This window comes from Herpailurus yagouaroundi, unplaced genomic scaffold (genome assembly GCF_014898765.1).
Source record: "Herpailurus yagouaroundi ecotype Mexico unplaced genomic scaffold, PumYag 140, whole genome shotgun sequence".
NCBI lineage: Eukaryota > Metazoa > Chordata > Mammalia > Carnivora > Felidae > Herpailurus > Herpailurus yagouaroundi.
In genome coordinates, this window is record NW_024412395.1 from 53,943,833 (window position 1) to 53,965,636 (window position 21,804).

General features: G+C 41.8%; 1 protein-coding gene across 11 annotated transcripts in view; it reads left to right on the forward strand.

Annotated features, from left to right (window-relative positions):
• The window catches only part of RAPGEF4 (Rap guanine nucleotide exchange factor 4), a 288,036-nt gene that overhangs the window by 208,281 nt on the left and 57,951 nt on the right, over positions 1 to 21,804 (forward strand). For 9 of the 11 annotated variants that reach the window (XM_040475406.1, XM_040475407.1, XM_040475399.1 and 6 more), the window contains 5 exons: positions 11,862 to 11,946; positions 13,929 to 13,989; positions 16,009 to 16,085; positions 16,523 to 16,669; positions 18,716 to 18,831. In XM_040475406.1, coding sequence (XP_040331340.1) covers positions 11,862 to 11,946; positions 13,929 to 13,989; positions 16,009 to 16,085; positions 16,523 to 16,669; positions 18,716 to 18,831 — 486 coding nt within the window. The remainder of the gene's footprint in view (positions 1 to 11,861; positions 11,947 to 13,928; positions 13,990 to 16,008; positions 16,086 to 16,522; positions 16,670 to 18,715; positions 18,832 to 21,804) is intronic. The other 2 variants (XR_005790363.1, XM_040475408.1) reach the window with 1 other exon arrangement.

Here is a 21,804-nt window from a genome sequence, read left to right on the forward strand (position 1 = left end):
AAGTGCTATAGAACAATGACAGTTGATGGTGCTGTTGTTGCAGCTCACAGACAGAGCCATCAAACCTAAAATGAGCTCTTGGAGCTAATTGTTTTGATTTTGCTTTGTTTATAAGTCTAAAAGCAAGAGGTTACCCAACAGCGAGTAGATACAGTGGAGATCCTTGCCAATAGAAATGTTCCTTCTGCTTACCTTTGAGCAGATATTTTGGATAGGGGGCCATGGGCAAAAAGATGTGGAGTGACCAGATAAGCAGAATGTTATAAACTTGCAGCTAGCTGGATAAAAAGAGACAAAGAAGGTTCTTGCTGTACATGCCTCTCAACCTCTTCTTCCAAGAAAAGTGAGACATGATGTCCCGCTGTTTAGCATAGTCTATCAGAAACCAGCTTAGAAGTGGGAGGCAAATGAAGTAGATGCCATTTGCCAAATCTAGTTCTAGGTAGATCTGCAATTCGGGAATTCCCTTAAAGCCTAGAAGCTTAAGTAGTTCAGAAAGAGATAGGTTAGTTTGCTTGACCAGAAGGAAAAAAAAAATATATATATACTTACATATATATATTTACATATATATAATATATAAATACATATATATATAACATATATGTATATATATACATATATATACATAAGTATATATATATATATATATGTTTAATATATAAACATGTAAAATATACATAGCTAAGGGAAAGAGAATCAACAAAAAGAATTCTTGGCAGATTCTGGAATCTTCCCAATAAGCCAGAAACTTGAGTTCATTTATTTCATATGATAAACTAATATTTTCTAACATATGCTATGGGGCATAAGTTTAAAAGGAAACAATTCAGATGATCAAATGATAGGAGAAAATACCAGGTGGGAGTGGGGGTGTTAGTTGGCTGCATTAAGATAGCTCCCACCTGCTGTTCCACACATTTGCTCTAGAGGGCATATGAGAGGCTATGTATTTCTTTCTAAATTAGTAGAGCCTCTTTTAATAGGGTCTTATTCTGTCCAAGCTGTTTTTGAGGGTGTGAAATTTGAAATCCTGATAATTATAGGGAAAGTTGCTTCTTCAGGGGATCCCAGATTAGCAAGCCTAAAGTCAGTGGTTCCTAGGGTTTTGATTTCTGTTGGGATGTGCTAAGAAATGTTCAAAGCTATGAAATTCATCCTCAAATGCAAATCAGATGAAAAGAGAAATATGAAAAAAAAAAAAGAGAGAAACATGACTTAAAGATCCTAATCTCTATGAAATAAGAAATTCACTGTGAATCTTTTCTTTCACTGCATGACAAAACTTTGCCTTTTTTGTTTTGTTTTGTTTTTGTTTTGTTTTTGTTTTTGGTTTTGGTTTCTTGTTGTTGTTTTTGTTTGTTTTTTTTTTTTTCTGGAAAGATTGCTGTGCCCTAAATGAAAGCTTATAGAATTTACCAGAAGAAATGATGGCATTAAGAGGTCCATTTCTTAGGTTTGGGTTTATTGCCTCTCCTCTCTAAAGACAATTTACTACTTATCCCTCATGCTTACATGAAGCCAGCCATTGGATCACTGCCATTGAGATTCAGATTTGGGAGAGAAGAAGATGGATACAGCTGCCCATTTACAGTGTAGGGTTCATTATAAGATTTTACTGACTTTCTATTGTTAAAGTCAATATGTTCATTGTAGAAATTTGGAAACTACTGAAAAGAGTTAAAGAAAAATAAATAACACCTGCAATTACATCTCCCAGAGATAATTGTTAACATTTTGGTGCCTGTCCTTCTTATTATTTTTAAATTCCTAACTTTTTACACTTAGTAATATATTGTGGGGTTTTTTTCAATATATGAAATTTATTGTCAAATTGGTTTCCATACAACACCCAGTGCTCATCCCAAAAGATGCCCTCTTCAATACCCATCACCTACCCTCCTCTCCCTCCCACCCCCCATCAACCCTCAGCTTGCTCTCAGTTTTTAAGAGTCTCTTATGCTTTGGCTCTCTCCCACTCTAACCTCTCTTTATTTTTTTTTCCTTCCCCTCCCCCATGGGTTCCTGTTAAGTTTCTCAGGATCCACATAAAAGCGAAAACATATGGTATCTGTCTTTCTCTGTATGGCTTATTTCACTTAGCATCACACTCTCCAGTTCCATCCACGTTGCTACAAAGGGCCATATATTGTGGGTTTTTTCTCTTAACCTTAAATGTTCTTCAAGGATGGGATTTTTAAGAGGTGTATAATAGGCTATCCTCTGAATGTCTCTAATACATTCAGTTAGTCCTTGTTGGATGTTTAAATTCATTCTCAAGCCCTTTTATAACAGCAGCAAAAATAATATTTTAGTGTTCTTCTTGCCAGAACAAAGAAAGAAAACAGCCTGACAGGAGTGCAGAGGTGGGATTGGGGCCAGAAAGATGTCAGGAAAGTTCCAGCAGGGAACAATAAGCTGTTTCAGAGTGAATGAATGCCCAGACCAAGAGTGCTAGTAAATGTGGCTGGGGAGGTAGGCCCAGGTCTAATTGAGGGGGGTCAGCTATGCACTCTGTATGCGCTGGCTATTATTTTATAGACATCTGGGGCACCACTGAAGAACATTAAAGAGAGGTGTGGATGGTCCGCTTTGCAATCGGCAGGTTTCTCTGCTGTCTGTAGAGAATGCTGAGACTAAAGACACAATGCAAGATATTGAGTTCTGTGAGGTTAAAATTAATTATTTTTTGAGAATTTAATGACAGCATTTGAGATACATGCATTTGACCCAAGAAACTGCCAAATAAAATGAAAGCAAGACTGGGCTCCAGAGCCTTGGATTCTCATCTTACCAAATCACTAATAAGAACCCAACATCTCCAGATGACAAATCTCTTAAACTATAAGGTGAGTTTAGTAATACCGGCTTGCCCTCTCCCAGCTTCACAAGGAGATTGTAAAGGGAAAAACAAATACGATTATATTTAATCACAGCCAACACTTATTGGGCTTACCTATTCTAGGCACTATGCTCAACAATTATCTCATTCAGTTCTTGCAACAGAACTGTGAGGTAGTTATTAATACCATCCCCATCTTATGGATTAGGAAACAGGCATAGGTTAAATCACCTGCCTGTGTTTATCCCAAAAGTGTTGGACTCAGGATCCGGTGCAGGTCTGTCTGACTCTGGAGTCTGTATTCTTTACTGTGGCCTATCACCTTTCCCAAGCCAAACAGGATTCAAAATGGCCTGCTGGGTTTATTCTTAGAGCATTGGTGAGGAAAGACGTCATGGGTATTTGATTTAAAAATAATAATTACAGGGGCGCCTGGGTGGCTCAGTCGGTTAAGCATCCGACTCTTGATCTTGGCTCAGTCATGATGTCACAGTTTGTGAGTTCGAGCCCCGCATCGGGCTCTGCACTGACCGCGCAGAGACTGCTTCCGATTCTATCTCTCCTTCTCTCTGCCCCTCCCCTGCTTGTGCATGCTCTCTCTCTCTGTCTCTCTCTGTCAAAATAAATAAATAATCTTAAAAAAATATAATAATTATGACAGACTAATCTCATCTTACTCAATTACGACCTCATGGACCTGAGTGGAGTACAAGCGTTGTCATCTACTTAGAAAAATATTCACATCAACCCACTGGCCGGAATTACAAACAAAACTTAATAATTAATGTATGAATCACACTGTATAGTTTACATAGTGACCTTATATACATCATGTCCTTGAACCTCAAAACCACTCTATGGAATGAGTAGGACTTATGTTATTATCCACGATTACATTTGAAGAAATTGAGTTTAGTAGATGTCAAGTGCTTTCCTTGACATCACATGGAAGTATGTGTGGCTGAACCAGGATCCGAGTCCATGTCTGCTTACTCCAAAGCCAATTTCATTTTGTTTTTTTTTTTAAGGAGAATATTCAGTCTTCTCTATTAGGTTGCAACTTCACCCTCTCTAGTGTGTTTATTAAATAAGAAGTGAAATCCAAAGAAATATAGGTAGTCCATCTGTCCCTGATTAAGAATTAATTTTTGCAAAAAGAAAAAAAGTAAGAATGAATTTTTGCAAGGAAAAAGTAATAATGCGTATACATAGCACCTCCTCAAAAACTGTTTGCATTTTCTATCTGATTATCTATATGCATCATGCACGAAGGCAGGTAGCTATACTCTCTGATGCCACCTAAATTTGTTGTTTTCTCAACTTGCTGCTTAGATGTTTTGCAGGAAAATATTTGTACTTGCACCTTTTAAAAGGTTTAATATTAAACCTCTAGTGTGTCCCCATAGTAACCACTTTTGCTGGAAGTATGTTGGGCATATTCAATTTCTAAACATGAAAAACCTTAAATTACTTTGTCCTAAAAACACTTAGCACTCAGGGGCCTTAATTATGGCTCCTTACCCATGTCCTGATGAGGGTGACTTCATTTCTCACAAATATTCATAAAGCATCTGCCCTTTACTGCAATGGTGGACAATGTTCATTTCTAACCTCACATATAAAGGAAAGAATGTACATAGGGATGTACAGGCTTTGCTATCAGAACTAAAAAATGCCTAATTGCATCCGATAAACCTAAAATGTTCTTTTCTGGGTTAAAGATAAGGTGAAGGGGTGGTGGTGTGGCAGAGAAGTGAGCAGAGAGATCTGGACAGGACGCTGCAAAAGTCCAGTCACCAGGTTCCTGGAATATCTCTAACATGGAAGATGTAACTCTTAAGAAGCAAGGATCCTGGGAGGTAAAGAAAAGAAACACGTTTTGTTGGTTTATTACACAAGAGGGTGGGAAATAAAACCAAACTTCCTTTAAGGGAAGCGGAAAGAGGTGAGCTCTCACAATCTTAAGGGTGTTGGAAAATGACCACGTTTGAGAAATGACTTATAAGCAGGACAGTGAGGTGGGATGAGGTGGAGTGTTGCAAGAAAAATAAAGCATTCGTACCCCCACCCCTCAGAAAAAAAATAATAAAGCATTTCCTTTATTTTGAAGCATGACCATGGCTTACTAGATATTTATAACATTGACTTTTCTGGGTATTTTTCCCATGCACCAAGAATAGGTCTACTAGACGACAGGTCTAGAAGAATGGCTTATTTATTCTCTCACCTGCATATTTTACCACTGGCCATGCCCACGTGCTGCTTGGTGTCTGGACGAATCCCTCATTTTATCCACGTTCCAATAACTGAGGAGCTCAGTCTCTGACCTTGATAAATTCCTTGATAAAACTGTATTTACCAGCAGCTTCCAATATCACCTGAGCCCTCCCATCCTTTAATGTATAAACTGCTTCTCCATCCATCCCCGTTTATTATCTTGTCTGTAACTAGACATTGCTGCCAGAATGCATCCCCTGCAGAAACTAGGCCTTTCCACAGCAGGATCCGACAAATCCACATCAATGTGGCACCACGCAGATTTGTAAAGAAGCAGGGATGCCTAATATCTCTCCCTGTGACATCTGGAGAAGGACAAGTAAAGACCAGGTACATTCACCGGCTGCCACTCAGAGCAGCCAGAGAGTCAATTCACTTCCCCAGCCTCGTAGGTTACTCTGTGAAGGTGCATGGGGTTCCCTCCTCCCGCTTGGGGCACAGTGTTCCCTTGACTCTTGAAAGCCAAATTGCCTTCAGTCCTTGGGACCCTTTCATTACTGTTTGAACAGGCTGGGGTCTGATTTGCAGGACCTCTTCTCCATTTTTTCCCTGTCACCCCCGTAAAGACCAAAGCGTGAGAGGTGCTTAATGCCACTGTTTGCCATGAGAAACCCGCTTTTAAAATGTGACTTTGTTCAGTGATTGTGGTGGGGAAGGCTCACTTTTAGTTGTTATCAGGTGCCCTTTGGCGGGGGGTGCCGGGGCACCACTGGGGCAAAGCTGCAGATCAAGATTGAGTAGAGAGGGGAATCTTCTCTGAGACACTAGATGGCACAGCAGCTCCGAGCTGGCGGCCTTGGGAGAGGCTGGGCTGCCTTTCCGTCATCGCTGCCACAATCCCAAAGATCCACCTGGGATAGGAGAGGGGCTCGGATTGTGATCCACCTTCGTGGGCATAGGCTGGCTGCCCGTGCTCCATCTGACCTCCTCCCTGGGACTTCCCTCAACTTTCAGTCCTAGCGACAAGTCAAGGCCCCCTGAAACATCAGTGAGTTTGCTTGTGGCAAACCTCTCACAAATGCTTTTATTGCTTTGTTGACTGAATATACTCATTTTTTAGAGTAAGTCCCCTCACACCTTGCAGTCCTAGCTTCTCTCACCTCATTAAAACATTGGCTGTAAACAGAACCAAAAAGTTCACTGCTACCTGGGTGGATTGCCAAATAACTGTGGCCTGCCCCGTGATTACATTGACCGCTTTAGACCACAGGATTGTAGCTTTCTTTTCTTTTTTTTCCCTTTCATTTTGAATGTTATTTAGGACTCGGAGACTAAACTGTTTTTAAGCTTTGTTCCATCCTGTTTCAAACAGCTGCCATGGGTTTCTCCACAGCACCCAGCAAGTCCCCAGGGAAGTGTTTACTTCTCCGGAGTGGCTTTTGCTGAATGGGGAACCAGGGGGTAGAATAAGCCGCCACATGGATTTCTGTGTAGGTGTGGTCTGCATCCCCATCAGAGCTGCCCCTGAAGGCAGCGGAGGCCATGTTTCCTGGCAGGCTTTGCTTTGTGAGAGGCACGTGGGGGAGCAGGCAAGCTGAAGCCACCCCTCTTCCTCCCACTAGTTGCCAAACTAAGGAGGATTTCCCAGGAATGGGGCCTTTCTGGGTATTTTGCTCCTGGGAGAGCTGCTACTCCTTTTTCTCCTCTGTGTCCGGCAGGAGGGCCCAGGGCTTCTCTCTCAGGCTTCTCCCGGGGAATGTTTTAGAGAGCAGGTCTCAAGGTTTAACCTGGCAGTAAACTCTGCCACTGCCCACTGCTCACTGTGGGGCCTGGGAAAAGAGGCCACTGACCCGAAAGAAGCAGTCTTTTGATGAACCACTCTGACCCTGTCCTGCCCTTATCTCATCTGCTGTCTTCCTCCTGTGGTGGTTTTCTGCGAATATTGAGCTGTGGCCCCTTCCAGTCATTCTCACACGTTTTATCCCTATCTGTTCTCTGTCACCCAAGAATTCCTAAAACTCTGTCTGCCCATAGTACTATTATGTGGTTTGTGGTGATGGTGATGCTTGTTTGTTTTCAGTGCTGTTTTGGATTTTAAAATACCTTTCCAGGGGTGCCTGGTGGCTCAGTCGGTTGAGCATCCGACTTCGGCTCAGGTCATGATCTCACAGTTTGTGGGTTCAAGACCTGCATCAGGCTTTGCGCTGCTGGTGCGGAGCCTGCTTGGGATTCTGTCTCCCTCTCTTTCTACCCCCCTCCTGCCCATGCTCTCTCTCATTCTCTCTCAAAAATGAACATTTAAAAATTGTATAAAATACCTTTCCAATCAGATCGTTAGCATGGTAGATAAAAATAAGGCCATAAAAGGGCTGAGCCCCACAGGTGCTACTTGGTCTTGGGTGGTCACCTCTGTCCAAGCTGCCACTGATCTTGATTTAGTTCTACTGAGTGACTTCAGCTGGTCTAACGTGGTAATTTCTTCCTCACAGCTGGATGAATAAAATCTATAATCCTATAGAAAGTATGTCTTTTCTATCATTTTATGGGATTTGGAGTAAGAGATGAGGTTCAATATTTTCACCCTATCTCCTTCCTCCATTATTGATGAACTATTTGCCATGACACAAACGTGTGCCATATCAAAAGTGAGTTGTGTCATGGGCACGTCATCTTACCTGACCTTTGATAGGAAGGATGGCAGAGCATAAGTCCCCATTTCCCTTGGGCACAGAACAAGAACTGGTCCATAATACTGCTGCCTTCTCCCTTGGGTAGACCCTCAGTTCAGCATGAATTGTAGGAACGTGTGTCTTCATTCATATTGAACATCCACCCTGGTGATAATGCCATCCTGCACTTGTGCTCTATTTCCAATATATCAATACTTTGCTTATATTAACTCCTGTGATCTTTATGACAATCGTATTAATTATTCCCATTTTACAGATGCAGAAACAAGGCATTACACCAATCACATACCTAGGAAGTTCCTGATTTAGATCTCCAGTCCAGTTTCTGCTTCCAATCCAGTGCCCTTTGCACTACCAGATGCTGCTTCTCTTGAGAAGAGCAGACTAGAGTTATGGATATTTAAACAAAGAGCATTCTTCACAGTATGTTGTAATCACCACAGCAGCAGGACCATGTGCCATGGAAGAATAAGGGTTGAACAACCAATTTTAGCTGGGAGAGATGACATCTGAGTTGGGCTTGCAGCAGAAAAAGATATAGCAAAGAAAAGAGCATGTGGAAAGTCTTGGAGACACGAGAAAGCCTAGCATTTTGGAGGGATACAGAGATGTCTGGTATGGCTGGAGCAGAGAGCAGAGCCATGAGGTAAGGTGTGAAGAGAGGGCAGATGAATGTGTCTGGAAGATGTGGGAGATTGAGATCTGGCTTCACAGATCCTTGTGTGATGATGAGGGAGCACTTGTAGTGCCTATGGCTTATCTAGGAGGAGATGGAGGTGGCCAGAAAACTCTGGGAGCTCAGGAACGAAGTCTGTTTGGAGATAAAGATTTAGGTGTCAGCATTACATAGATGAAAGGTGGGTTTTTTTGTCTTTTTCCCCAGGGAGAGAAGGTAGAACACACTGAGCACAGAGCTAATGGCAGTAAACAAAAGAATAACAGACCAGAGAAGACACTGGGAAGTAATTGGGGGGGGCGGGGGACGGGGGTGGTAAGTGGCGGGGAGGGAAAGGGGTAAGTGGAGCTCCAGGCAGTGCTCAGTTGTGTGGGGCAGCAGGGCGGTGAAGAGATTTCAGAAATTCTTCAGAGTCACTGTCTTCACTTCTCCTCTCCCACACTCTGATGCAGGTCCTAAGATGACCTAGCGTGACTCACAGGGCAACCTTGAACCACTGCGTCAAATTTGCAATATGCTGCATTGAGGACTGGACAGCTCTTCATTATATGTTTTAACTCTTGGATGAAATATAATCATTTTCATTTTTTTTTTTTTTCATCTTAGAGAACATGAACGGGAGAGAGGGGTGGAGGGAGAGAAAGAATCCTAAGACATAGGGCTCGATCCCACGACCCTGGGATCATGACGTGACCCAAAGTCAAGAGTCAGACGCTCAAACGACTGAGCCCAGGAGCCCCTTCATTTTATTTTTTATCAAAGTATAGTTGGCATACACAATCAGTTTTAATATAATAGGATTTATAGATTCTAATGCCATAAGAGTTGATCAGAATGGATTTCACATTGATTTGGATTTCCACAATGAATGGATTTCCAACTTTGAATCTGTCAAGATTTTTAGAGATAAATTCTAACCTTTTCTTTTCCCAGCTGAGTTTTCTTCCTCCCCATGGAGGTGAGAATGAGACTTGGCAACTGTTTTCCCTTTTAGCCAAGCTTCTAGGACGGTCCATGCTATTTGCAGCTGATGTCAAGTAGCAGGAACAGCAGGGCCGCTCCTCATGCTGAAGAGCCATAATCCTATTATGCCTACCTGAGACTTTCACATTAGCTGCCTCTATCGTGGTAGATCAGCTGGGGTGATTCAATTGACTTTTAAATCTCCAAGGGTCCCAGTTTCAAAATCCCCATGTCTAAGTCAAGTAGTAGATTAGGCCCCTTACTAAGAAGGGCTGGCTCCTTTAGAGCCCCCATGGCCATAGTTTTTTCTTTGGTATCTTTGGGTCCCATACTGTCTGAGATCTGCCCTGAAGCACTGGATTGGTGCACAGCTGTGTCCTTCAGTGGTGATCCTTCACAGGAGGTAAAGCTGGCTGGCATCCCCCTGGGTCACGGATTTAGTACATGTCCCTTTGAATAGTCAGGATTAGGAAACATCCTCTGTTGATGCTACAAGAGAAAGATACCATATTCTTTTGTTCGCATCAAAGCTGCCCTTGAGAAGGTAATGTGCAAGGTATGCATAGAGCTTTCTTCCTCCAGTTAGTCCCACTCGATCAACTCCCTACATGATATATAATATGGCAGCAAAATTATTTAACCCAATCAACTATTTCAGGATATTCACAATTGAGTTTTGATTGCTCAAACTGCTTATCCAATGACTTAGTTTTAGATGTAATTTGCTGGCCCACATGTTATACTTTATCTGTGATAGTATATATACTTTATCTGTTTGTTTACCTTATTTTTAAAAAATTTTTTTAATGGTCATTTTTGAGAGAGAGAGAGAGACAGAGCATGAGTGGGGGAGGGATAGAGAGAGAAGGAGACACAGAATCCAAAGCAGGCTCCAGGCTCTGAGCTGTCAGCTGAGAGCCCAATGCAGGGCTCGAACCCACCAACCGTGAGATCATGACCTGAGCTGAAGTCAGACACTTAACTGACTGAGCCACCCAGGTGCCCCTGTTTAAAACTTCTTAAACAAGGGTTTGAGCTTTGAAAATCACTTTGCTATTTTTTTTCCCACTTAAATATGCAAACACCTTCACATTCGCTACTTTCTTGGCCCTCGCGTCTCTCTCAGGAAGGTATCGTCCTCAGTTTGCAGATGAGACTGAGACTGATGCCGCATAGCTGCTGAGTGGCTGCACTGAGGTTAAAACTTGATCTGCATACTCAAAATCCAGTGCTGTGTTCCGTACTCCAACACACCCAAATTTATCCGACAAAGGAACACTTTTTAAAATGTAATGCAATTAAGGATGAAATACCATCAGTAGCTCATTAAGGTTTAAATGTTTAACATACAGTAACATTGAGTAATATCATAAATTGTTGGAATTTCAGGACAAAATACAGAAAACAGACTGATGGTTACAGAATAGGTAACATACATGATTGCAACAGTTAGTGGAAAGTAAAAGCTGCCTGTCCTTCCACATAGCTCTTTGAGATTTGATCACCCCTTTGTTTGTTTTAAAGTTTCAAAAACTCATTAGCCAGGGTTCCTTATATTGCAGGGAGCAATAGAACACCCAAATTACTGATCAATCGTATTGATTATCATTGGTGTGTAATTGAACACTACTAGTGATTCCAGAATAGTCACACACATTAAAGATGGTTAGGAATCCACTCAGTCCTCCCATGCCAAAACGTCCATAACACTTCCATATTCTATCCTCAAAGGTAGGCTGTTGGATACTAGTTTAAAACAATTTATATAAAAAAACATAATTTATAGAAAAAAAAACCCATACACTGATTGACATCTCACGAAAGAGCTGTCATCCATGGAACAGATTTGGGGAAATGAGAGTGTGTACCTTCCTTCTTTCCCTTTAGTACTAATCCTAGACACTGCTGTTTGCTTTCTGCTCATCTCATGCCCTCACTTTTTCAGGGATAAGTAAGAAAATGTTGAGTCTACATTAATCCTCTATTTGAGTCCTGTCTAGAAACATATTACATCATCCGAAACAATAGTAACAGCAACATTATTCTGTTAGGCTAAGACATCACACAGGATCCCAAGGAATTTGGATCAGTCATCCAGCTAGTGAAATCAATTGTTCCTAGTTGCGTTAAAAGACAAGTTTTGCAGTTACTGATTCTGATGGTAATGACAAGCAATTTTTTAGAGCAATCATCTACAGAGTGAGAGATAAGTTAGCCAACTACAATGTGAGTGGAGATGTTCCTCCCTCAGATTGGAAGGGAAGAGGACTATGCACATTCTTCCATCAAGGAACACATTCAATTCAAAAATCCCTTTAGGGGTTCTAATGGCAGGATCTCTTCTTCTGTCAAAGTCTTGTCATAGAGATTTCTCCTAGGAAATCCCTAAACACATTACTGAATCCATTTCTATATCTCAAGCTTTTGTGATGACTTTTTTTTCTTTGTTTTCTTCTTACTTTTTTCTTTGTAGACCTGGCCAGAGGACCGTGGATGACCTAGAGATTATCTATGAAGAGCTCATTCACATTAAGGCCTTATCCCATCTTTCTACAACAGTAGGTCGTCTCCTTGTTGAGCATGCTCGGGAGGGGGAGGTGTTGAATGCACTGTTAGCAATGAAGGAGTGTATTTTGGCATGGGGGTGGTGGTGAAGGAATGCCTGAATTCGTCATAAATCATGCCTACTCTCTCTCATGAGACATAAAGGAAGTTACACTCAAGAATAGTCCCCAAATGGGATCAAGTGCTACCATGTTGTTAGTAGTTGTTCATGTGCCCTAAACCCTGAAGCAGTATGAGCGAGTGAGTAAGACTGGAAAATGTACTTCATTCTTCAAAACCTGAATCTTGGAATCTGTACACTTTGACAAGAGATCCAGACCTTAAGGGGAACTCTGAGACCCTTCCATGAAATATAGAGGAAGGAGGAAAATCAAGATGGCCTGTCTTGGCCCACAGGGCCGGCTTTGCCCAGGTTTGCTGCCCTATGGAGAAGGAAGCAGAAGGTTCAAGGAAACATTGCCTCAGATATGTTAGGACACAGTAGCAGGGCCCATTAGTGAAAAATGGCCCAATGGCTATGTCTGACTCTGAACTTTTATGTGATGAAGTTATTTAGGAAGGCAGTGGACAGAAATTTGGCTCTGAATAGGGACAGAAATACATCCTCCTATAGAAGAAATACAGGAATGTGTTTTCCAGGTAGCACAAGTCTCCTATATGTTAATAATTCAATAATAATAGTAAATAGAAGTTGCTTCAATATTCACAGATCATATTCTGAGGCCCCTCAGCAATATCTACATACCTAATTTGCCTATCATTCCCAGCTTACTTGCTGGCATTATGCTACCACATGCATGGTAGCAATGTCTGTGGTCCTTTCTCTGGGGGCAGAGGTCAGGTCTCTGCCGAGAGCAATGAGGCACTTGCCACAGCTCCGAGCAGAAGGGCTCCAAACCCTCCCCCTTCAACTCAGATGGAGCTGCCTTCCCATCCTTCTCCTGCTGCACTACTGTGGGTCCAGAAGCTTGCTCACCTACCTACATAGGGCATTCAGGGGTGTAGTCTAGCCCAGCCACCCTTCCCACATACCACTGCCCTTGTCATCCTCACTCTGTCCGTGGGAGGTGGGGATAGGTCTAGTGCCTGGGCGCCTCAGCTGGGGTGCCCCTGCACCTTGTAGGTATCATGAGCTCATGCTGTAGACAGAAGTGAGGGGAGACTCCTTTTCCCTGCCTGCACTCCAGGTCCCCAGCACGCCCCTGCTGTGACTTGCTCAGAGTGGTGGAATTGAAAGGACTATGGGGAGTCTCCTCCTCTAGCTCACACCCCAGGTACCCAGGCACTGGGGGAAATACTGAGGTCACTTTGTTCTTAGGGAATTAGAGCCAAGATTTGCAACCATAATTTAGGATTTTAAAACAATTAGCTATGTAGGAATATAAATCTGCCTGCACATTGAAGTTTCATTTGAATTTTCCAGTGTGTGTGTGGTGATGTAGTATGTGTGATGCAAGGAAGAGCCTCTCATAGCAGCAGGGTCCGATGATATTCTCACCCAAGATGGAAGACTGGCAGAGAAATTAGCTAGTTCATACATGTGAAGCCACGTTTTAAATGGTTTCTGGGGAGACTGTTTTGAATGAATTACCTTATAAGATAGCTTTTGTCAGAGCCTTACTAATCTAGTGGTAGGGGCACCTGGGTGGCTCAGTCAGTTGAGCGTCGACTTCAGCTTAGGTCATGATCTCACGGTTGATGAGTTTGAGCCCCGCATCAAGCTGTCAGCCTATCAGTGCAGAGCCTGCTTTGGATCCTCTGTCCCCCTCTCTCTGCCCCTCCCCTGCTTATGCTCTCCCAAAAATAAGTGAATCTAGTGGCAAATTTGGTGAAAGTGGTTCTAGACGAGACTAGCAGCTAGCGAAGTGGGAAATGGCTGTGTGAACAGAAGGGTACATTCAGCACTGCTCAGGAGAACAAGTCCCACCCCACCCCCCAATCTGGCCTTTCCCAATTCTTTCTCTTTTTCTTCTAGGTGAAACGAGAGTTAGCAGGTGTTCTCATTTTTGAGTCTCATGCCAAAGGAGGAACCGTGTGTAAGTGATGTAATGGGACGTTGTGCCTGGCGAGCTTCTCAAGAGCATATGCCATGGGAACCTGACTGCAAATGCTTTCCTTCTTGGGGGGCCAGGTCAGACCTGGAAGGACATGATGTGGCAGTTCGGTTTCTCGAGCCTCGCGACTATTCCCAGCATGTGCCTGTTATTATGCTGCCCTAGGGTTTTCTGGTACCAGCTTGGTAGCAGTTGGCAGCCTGAGTCTCCACTGGCTCCCTGCTGACTCAAGGCAGTATTTAAAGAGGGTGCGGTGAAGTCACTGCTCTTCAGGAAGGACCCTACAAGGACCTTTTCACGCAGCTTCACTTCAATTTGATTTTCAGAGAACAAGTCTGTCTCTCCAGATCCCTAGTTAGAGTGACAAATCGCCCTGCTTGGTTTTTCTTCTCTCACTTGCTCTACCAGTTCTGAGCCCGAGAGAAACTCTTTGCCCCAAATACCAATGCAGGGCTAATATATTCTTATCTCTTCAGAACCCAACTTGTTTAGTTCTGTGAGGGCATTTGGAAGCAAGATGTTCCAATTTGATATTAGTAAATGTGAACAGAATCGTTTAAGCCATCCTTATCCTCAAGTTCTACAAAATCCTTCTTGGTAAACGTGGCTCCTGGTCTACTCAAGGCCGCTTTCTCTAATCTCCCTTGGAGAGTCAGAAGACACCTGAGCATACTAAGGTTCTCAAAGTTCTGCAATAAAGAAAAACGTCCGTTCCATTTAAACTGACACTTTTTAAATTGAGTGAAACATAAGACGCTTTTTTAAATGGACACCTGTTAACTTTTCAAGAGAGGTTCTTTGGAAAATCTTGTTCTTTCTTCAGACTGTGTTAGTCAAAGAAGCAGGAACATGAATCATAAAAGCAAAAAATGTCATAAAGATTACATTTCAAAATGTTTTACTTCCAGTCATCAGTAGTGGTATTTCTAATATGGATATTAATTTTAGGAAGAATGTTTTCTCTTTACATTTTAATGGTTCACTTTAAGATTTTTAATTTTTATCATCACTGATGACTTAACTTCTCATTTATTTTTTTTCATTCAGACTTACTGATTGTTTTCATTTTATTAGAAATATTTAAGTATTTCCAACAAAAAAAATAGAGATTATTACCAGCAACTTTTTTTATCTTCATCAAACCCGGACATGATACTATCTTTTCATATTTTCTAAAGAATGAAATTATAGATACAAACAAAGCCCTCTTGTTCCTTCCTTTATCTCATTGTTTTCTTTCCCTCCCCAAGGTAATTCCTACCCTATGTGCAGTGAGTGTTATCACAACTCATTTTTTAGTAACATATAGACACGTATCCATAAACAGTATGTAGTGCTGATTTGCACGTTTTCAAACTTCACACACTAGTGTGAAGATTACTTTTAAAAGCTATTTTCTTTTTTTTTTAAATTTTTTTTCAAAATATTTTTTTGAAATTTTTATTCAAAATATTTTTTTCAAAATAATTTTTTATTTATTTTTGGGACAGAGAGAGACAGAGCATGAACGGGGGAGGGGCAGAGAGAGAGGGAGACACAGAATCGGAAACAGGCTCCAGGCTCTGAGCCGTCAGCCCGGAGCCCGACGCGGGGCTCGAACTCACGGACCGCGAGATCGTGACCTGGCTGAAGTCGGATGCTCAACCGACTGCGCCACCCAGGCGCCCCTAAAAACTATTTTCAATAGCGTAATAAGTTTTGATGGACTGTGGGGGAAAGTGTATTTATCGCTTTAAGAAATGGATTGCTGGCACATGGCTCAATAGTAAATCCATACCTTTTAGAGCCTAGCAAGTAGCGTGGTATCTATGTTCCTTTCGTGTTTTATAGAAAAGGAAATACCATTCCACCTGAATAAGTTAGTATTTGCCAGTGACTTTTTTTTTCCTTCTGGAGTAAATGTATAATTCTGGGGACTTAAAAATGATGATTTGATAAGCTGTAATTTATATTGATGTACTTCTATTCTTGTCATAAGTCTTTTCATCTTTTTGTGTCTAGTGTTTAACCAGGGGGAAGAAGGCACCTCCTGGTACATTATTCTAAAAGGATCAGTGAATGTAGTCATTTATGGCAAGGTATATATATCTTTTTCTTTGTGAAACTTTATTATGCTCCATTTACTAGTGTGGCTCTAAGTATGGAAGTGCTACAATTAAACCTGCAACAACATTGTTACTCGGTGTAGAAAAGACATTACAGCATCTCCAGTCACAGATTATCTAAATTATTATACTCATTCGAATTGAACTTTCTGGGGCTCATCTCCTTATAGATGTATCAATTTAAAATAAATACATTAAATGTGTACATTTTAGTTAGGCCATAGCCCATATTACTAAATGAAAGAAAAATAAAACATTATAATCTAATTCTGCAATTCTCCTTTGGCATCCCTGGCGCAGTCCATTTATATATACAGTGTTTTGGGTAAAGGGGGTCTTGTGGCATAAGGTGAGTTGGTGTCTGCTCAGATTCAGGGATCCTGTTCATCTGAATGTTCTGCTCCCTCCAGGGTGTGGTCTGTACCCTGCATGAGGGAGATGACTTTGGCAAGTTAGCACTAGTGAACGATGCCCCAAGAGCTGCTTCTATCGTCTTGCGAGAAGATAATTGCCATTTCTTAAGAGTGGACAAGGAGGATTTCAACCGGATCCTGAGGGTGAGTCCAAGGCAGTGTGGCTGAGAAGTATCCCATTTTTCCTTTTGCCAGACCAGCAAAGATCAGAGTGTGGTATTAACTGAGCGGTACTGTGACTACTGAATGCTCTAGGAACAAAGAGCCTTGGTTCTAAACCTGGTATGTTCAGTGTGCTGGTGTGCGTTCTGGGATCCAAGGGTGATATTCCAGTAAAGCTGCCAACATGGCACGTGTGCCACACCAAATAATTGGACACACCCATACTGGCCCATGAGAATTAAAAAAAAAAAAAAAAAATCTAGGGACTGCCTTGGCCAAATGCCAAAGTCTGAGCCATTTCTCTTTGGCAATTCTAGGCTTGCCCTTTTGTGTCCTTTCCTACCTCACTCCCCAGGTCTTTCTCCATCCTAGACTTTCTTAGTCTCCACCTCCAATGTCTTCCCAAATCTGAAGCTTTCCTGTATCATCACATCCTCTCCTCACTTATTGAGTGATTACATTTTAGTGGGAATTAACGTCACCCATGGTTACTCCAATCAAGCATTGCCAAGTGCTCCATGTCAATTTGATTCATACTAAAGGAATTTCAGACTTTAGCGGGTAGGCGAAGAATACCTGGGGTGACAGAGACATGAAATTGCACTTAAAGTTGGCTCTGCAGATGGGCCTACTCAAAGCTTGTTCAATAAAGTATTTGTGAGAGTGGGTGAGGTTGAGAAGAGATGGTCCCTTGTCTTCCCACACACACAACCCCTAGAAAGACTGTCTGTGGACTACCAGGGAAGATGACAGTGTCCCGTCAGCCCTGACCTCTCAGGTGGCCTGCAGTCCAGCCTGCCCCAGCTTGAGTTCACTCTGGGAGACTGTTTCCTCTAGGGTCATTTTGCTCTTTTTCTACCTGAGCACACTCTCTTCTCTGTCTCTCCCAGCCTTAGCATCTTTCTCTATCCTACCCTGAAGTTCTAAATGCAGTTACTGGTACGTTCAGCCTTACTTAATGATGCTTCACAATATCATTCTCCGTTCCTTATGTATGAACACCTATTCTCACAGGGCCTTAAGCCTTTGCCTTTGGGGACAAGATTCTGACAACAAAGTTTGTCTTAGAAATGTGTTCCCTTAATGCAAAAAAGTTACATTTAAAATTATACCATTGAATAATATAGAAAAAAAAAATGCCTCACGGAATTTGACTTATCTCTTTTAAAATGGGGACCAAATGATGAAAAAAAGTCTGTCAAGATTTTTAATTTAATTGTTCAAGTGACATTGAAATTTAGAGGTAAACTTTAGTAACTCTTTGAAGTTTACACACAAGGAGTTTACACTTAGCCAAAAAAAATGCTTGGAAAGAATCAGGTTAGGATCATTATCATTGATACGGTTTATAAAATTATTCAAAATAACTGAAAAATGTTTTTAACACATTTCAAACTGATTTTTTTAATGTTTATTTATTTTTGAGAGAGACAGAGACAGAGCATGAGTGGGGAAGGGGCAGAGAGAGAGGGAGACACAGAATCCGAAGCAGGCTCCAGGCTCTGAGCTATCAGCACAGAGCCCAATGTGGGGCTCAAACTCATGAACCGTGAGACGAGGACCTGAGCCAAAGTCAGACGCTTAACCAACTGAACCACCCAGGTGCCCCTCCAGCTGATTTTTTAAAAAAAACAAACAGAATCTTTTGATGAGAGAGAAAAGGTGCATGCCTATGAAAATGACACGCCCTCAGAAGAAAGCCACATATTTTTCTAAGGATAAGAGTACTTGCTCCCCTCTCTTCCCGTTATGCCACTCTCTCTGAAAGGTTTCTCACAGTACAACCACACTCCTCTCCACTCGGTTGTTTTTCTGAATCTGGGGTAAAAGCAGAGTTTTAAAACCATATGTCTCAAACCTCATCTGGTCCTATCTCTGACCATTCCAGCCCTGACTTTGAAAATGACTTAATTTGTAGATGCAACAATTAGCATCACAAGCACCAAATGAGTTTCTGAAGCATTTGAAATTTTTTTCATTGTCTGAGAAAACAGCAGCATCTGTATGTGGTGTAATTTGTATTTGCAGGACGTTGAGGCGAATACAGTCAGACTTAAAGAACATGACCAAGATGTCTTGGTGCTGGAGAAGGTCCCAGCAGGGAACAGGGCTTCTAATCAAGGAAACTCACAGCCTCAGCAAAAGTAGGTTTGCATCCAACACTGCAATTGCCAGACTATGATTAACCTTTTCACATGGTATCATCATTTCTACAATAGCATGCTCTCCTTTTTTGTGGAAGACGGCAGTGTGTGTGACTTTTTTTCTCTCTATTGACTAATCACACATCTTGTGGAGTATAATGTATCCATTTCTGGCACTGCATTGAGCTTGGTGCTGCCTGGAGTAATTCAGAGGATACTCTTCCCCTACGCTAAGGACACTCTCTGCATACAGTGTTCAACCGTGATAGCTTTGGAACAGAAGGCGGCGAGAACAATGGAAATAGGAGTGCCAGGCCACACAGAGGATAGGTAGGCCCCGAGGTGATAAGAACCTTTGGTATTTGAATTTCACATGTAGGATTTCTTGAGAAGTGTTTTCATCTTGTTATCAGAATGAGCATCTCTGGCAGGAACCCAGACTTAAAATATAAGACCGTCTGTGGATTGCAGTCTAGAAGCATCCATCTGGCCTCATCTGTACTCAATACTGCTAACATCAAAAGGGTGTTCGCTTCACACTTCTTAGGCTCCCAGGGTGTTTTGTTTTGTTTGTTTGCTTTGAGAGAGTGAGAGAGCAGGGAGGGGGAGAAGGAGAGGGAGAAAGAGAATCTTAAGCAGCCTCCATGCCCAGCGCAGAGCCCAGAGCCCAACGCGAGGCTCGATCTCACGACTGTGAGATCACGATCTGAGCCACAATCAAGAGTCAAATGCTTAACTAACTGAGCCACCCAGGCGCCCTTTGGTTCTCTATTTAACTTGAGCCTTTTTTAGTATACCTATATCCCATTCCATCTTTTGTTGCAACTTCGTTTTTGTTGTTGTTGTTGTTTTTTTTCTGATGTTTATTCATTTTGGAGAGAGACAGAGATGGAGCATGAATAAGGGAGGGGCAGAGAGAGAGAGAGAGACACAGAATCCGAAGCAGACTCCAGGCTCTGAGCTGTCAGCACAGAGCCTGATGTGGAGCTTGAACCCATGAACTTCGAGATTATGACCTGAGCTGAAGTCAGACACTTAACCACCTAAGCCACCCAGGCGTCCCTTTTGTTGCAACTTCTTACATGAGACTTTTTTCCATCAAATGTACCAACACTTGAATAGTAAGACAGGAGAACAAGGAAATGTAGCTTTAAGAAATTGTGAAAGATTGCAGAATCTTGTTTTTAAAACAAAGATTAATTTTCAATCTTAGAATAACAAAAACACCACTCCTGTAGCCAAAGAAGTGTCACCAAATAATATGTTGAAAAAGAATGCATCCCAAGTAATTTTCCTTTGTTTGCAACACAAATGGGGTGTTCCCTTTAATCAGGCCACTCACGGTAACTGATGAATTTTTATTGTTTAGACTCAAAGCCCAAAGCTCAGACATTTTCATCTGGATGAATCAACGTATTTTCAAAGAAGGTGGGAAGAAATAGAATATTATTGAGTAGCCATAATATATTTTGCGTGTTTCATGTAATCCTGACTACACACTCCTTTTTACCGATGGAAAAAGCAGGCTCAGAGAAGCCAGCTACTTGCCCAGGATTAGAAAGCTTGTAATGGTAAAGCTGGCAGCAATTCCAGCTGACAACTTCAATGCTTTTCTTCCTTCAGCCATGAAGCTTACTATGGCAATATACAGTATGTAAATACTGTATCCTCAACACTATCATGTAAACACTGCAAACCAGTATATTTCAAAAGGGCTGACATAAAACAGACCATATAAAAAACTGTTCTTTCACTTCCAAATCTGTAAACTGCCATCCAGAATTCTTCATGTTTTTTTTTTTTTCCACTGCTACCCATTCTTGAAAATGTTCTCTCATGAATGTTTTCAACAGTTATCCGTTCAGCCCATGGAAGACAAGAATGAAGATATTTTTAATGCGAAGGTTAGGTCCCTCCCCACTGATTTCCTTTAGTGTGCTTAAATATATCTGGAGCATTTTACAGTGTAGATCTGCATTCTTTAATAATGCCTCAGATGTCTCAGGAAAATTTTGCCACCTGAAAAAGTAAGCCTTGAAAATTCTCCTTAACCTTGAAACATTTGACCAAGAAGTCCCCCGGAGGCCCCGCTTCTTTCACCTCTTCATACCATGGGGGAATGATCAAAAGCGTTTGCTTGTTACAACATAGTCCATTCAGAGCGCCTTCCAAATATAGATTTTCTTATGAAATCAAACTAAAGGGAACAGAAGAGGAGAAGCCCATGTATTCAGTTTATTTTAGGCCTGGATCTGATTTCCATTACATCTCCTTTTCTGTGTTCTGTAGACCGATCCAGATTTCTTATATAATTCAAAAACGTGTGCATGTTCACAGCGCACCCTTTAAGAAATATCCGTCAGCACAAAATAATGCGCTGGGCAAGATCGGCTCCCTGAAGAGGAAAAAGTCATTCTCTCGAGGGGTCTCTTTCCATGTCGGGCTTTCTCATGCCAGACCAGAGTTAAAGGGGGCACGGCACCATGTAAGTGAATTTTGGCCTGATGTTCTGGATAACTTTGACAATATGCCAACAACGATGTCTGTGGGTAGACTTAAAATTCAGGAACATATAGGGCCTCCATCTTTTCAGAAATCATCCCTTTTGAACTCAAAGAGGGTCATCACATTGGTGCCAATAGTAATGTTATTTTTCTTTTCTTTTTTTTTTAAGTGTTTATTTATTTTTGAGAGAGAGAGGGAGACAGAGGCTCCAAAACGGGCTCTGCGCTGACAGCAGTGAGCCTGATGCAGGGATTGAACTCACAAACTGTGAGATCATGACCTGAGCACAAGTTGGACGCTCAACCAACTGAGCCAACCAGTGCCCCATAATGTTATTTTTCTGATTAACTTTTCCCCTGAGAAATCCAGAACAGTTTTTCATGTATACATTTTAAATTTTCAAAGCTGCCTGACTGCCCAAGCCACTCAACTCTGAGTGTGATATTAAAACATCAATATCAAGACAGT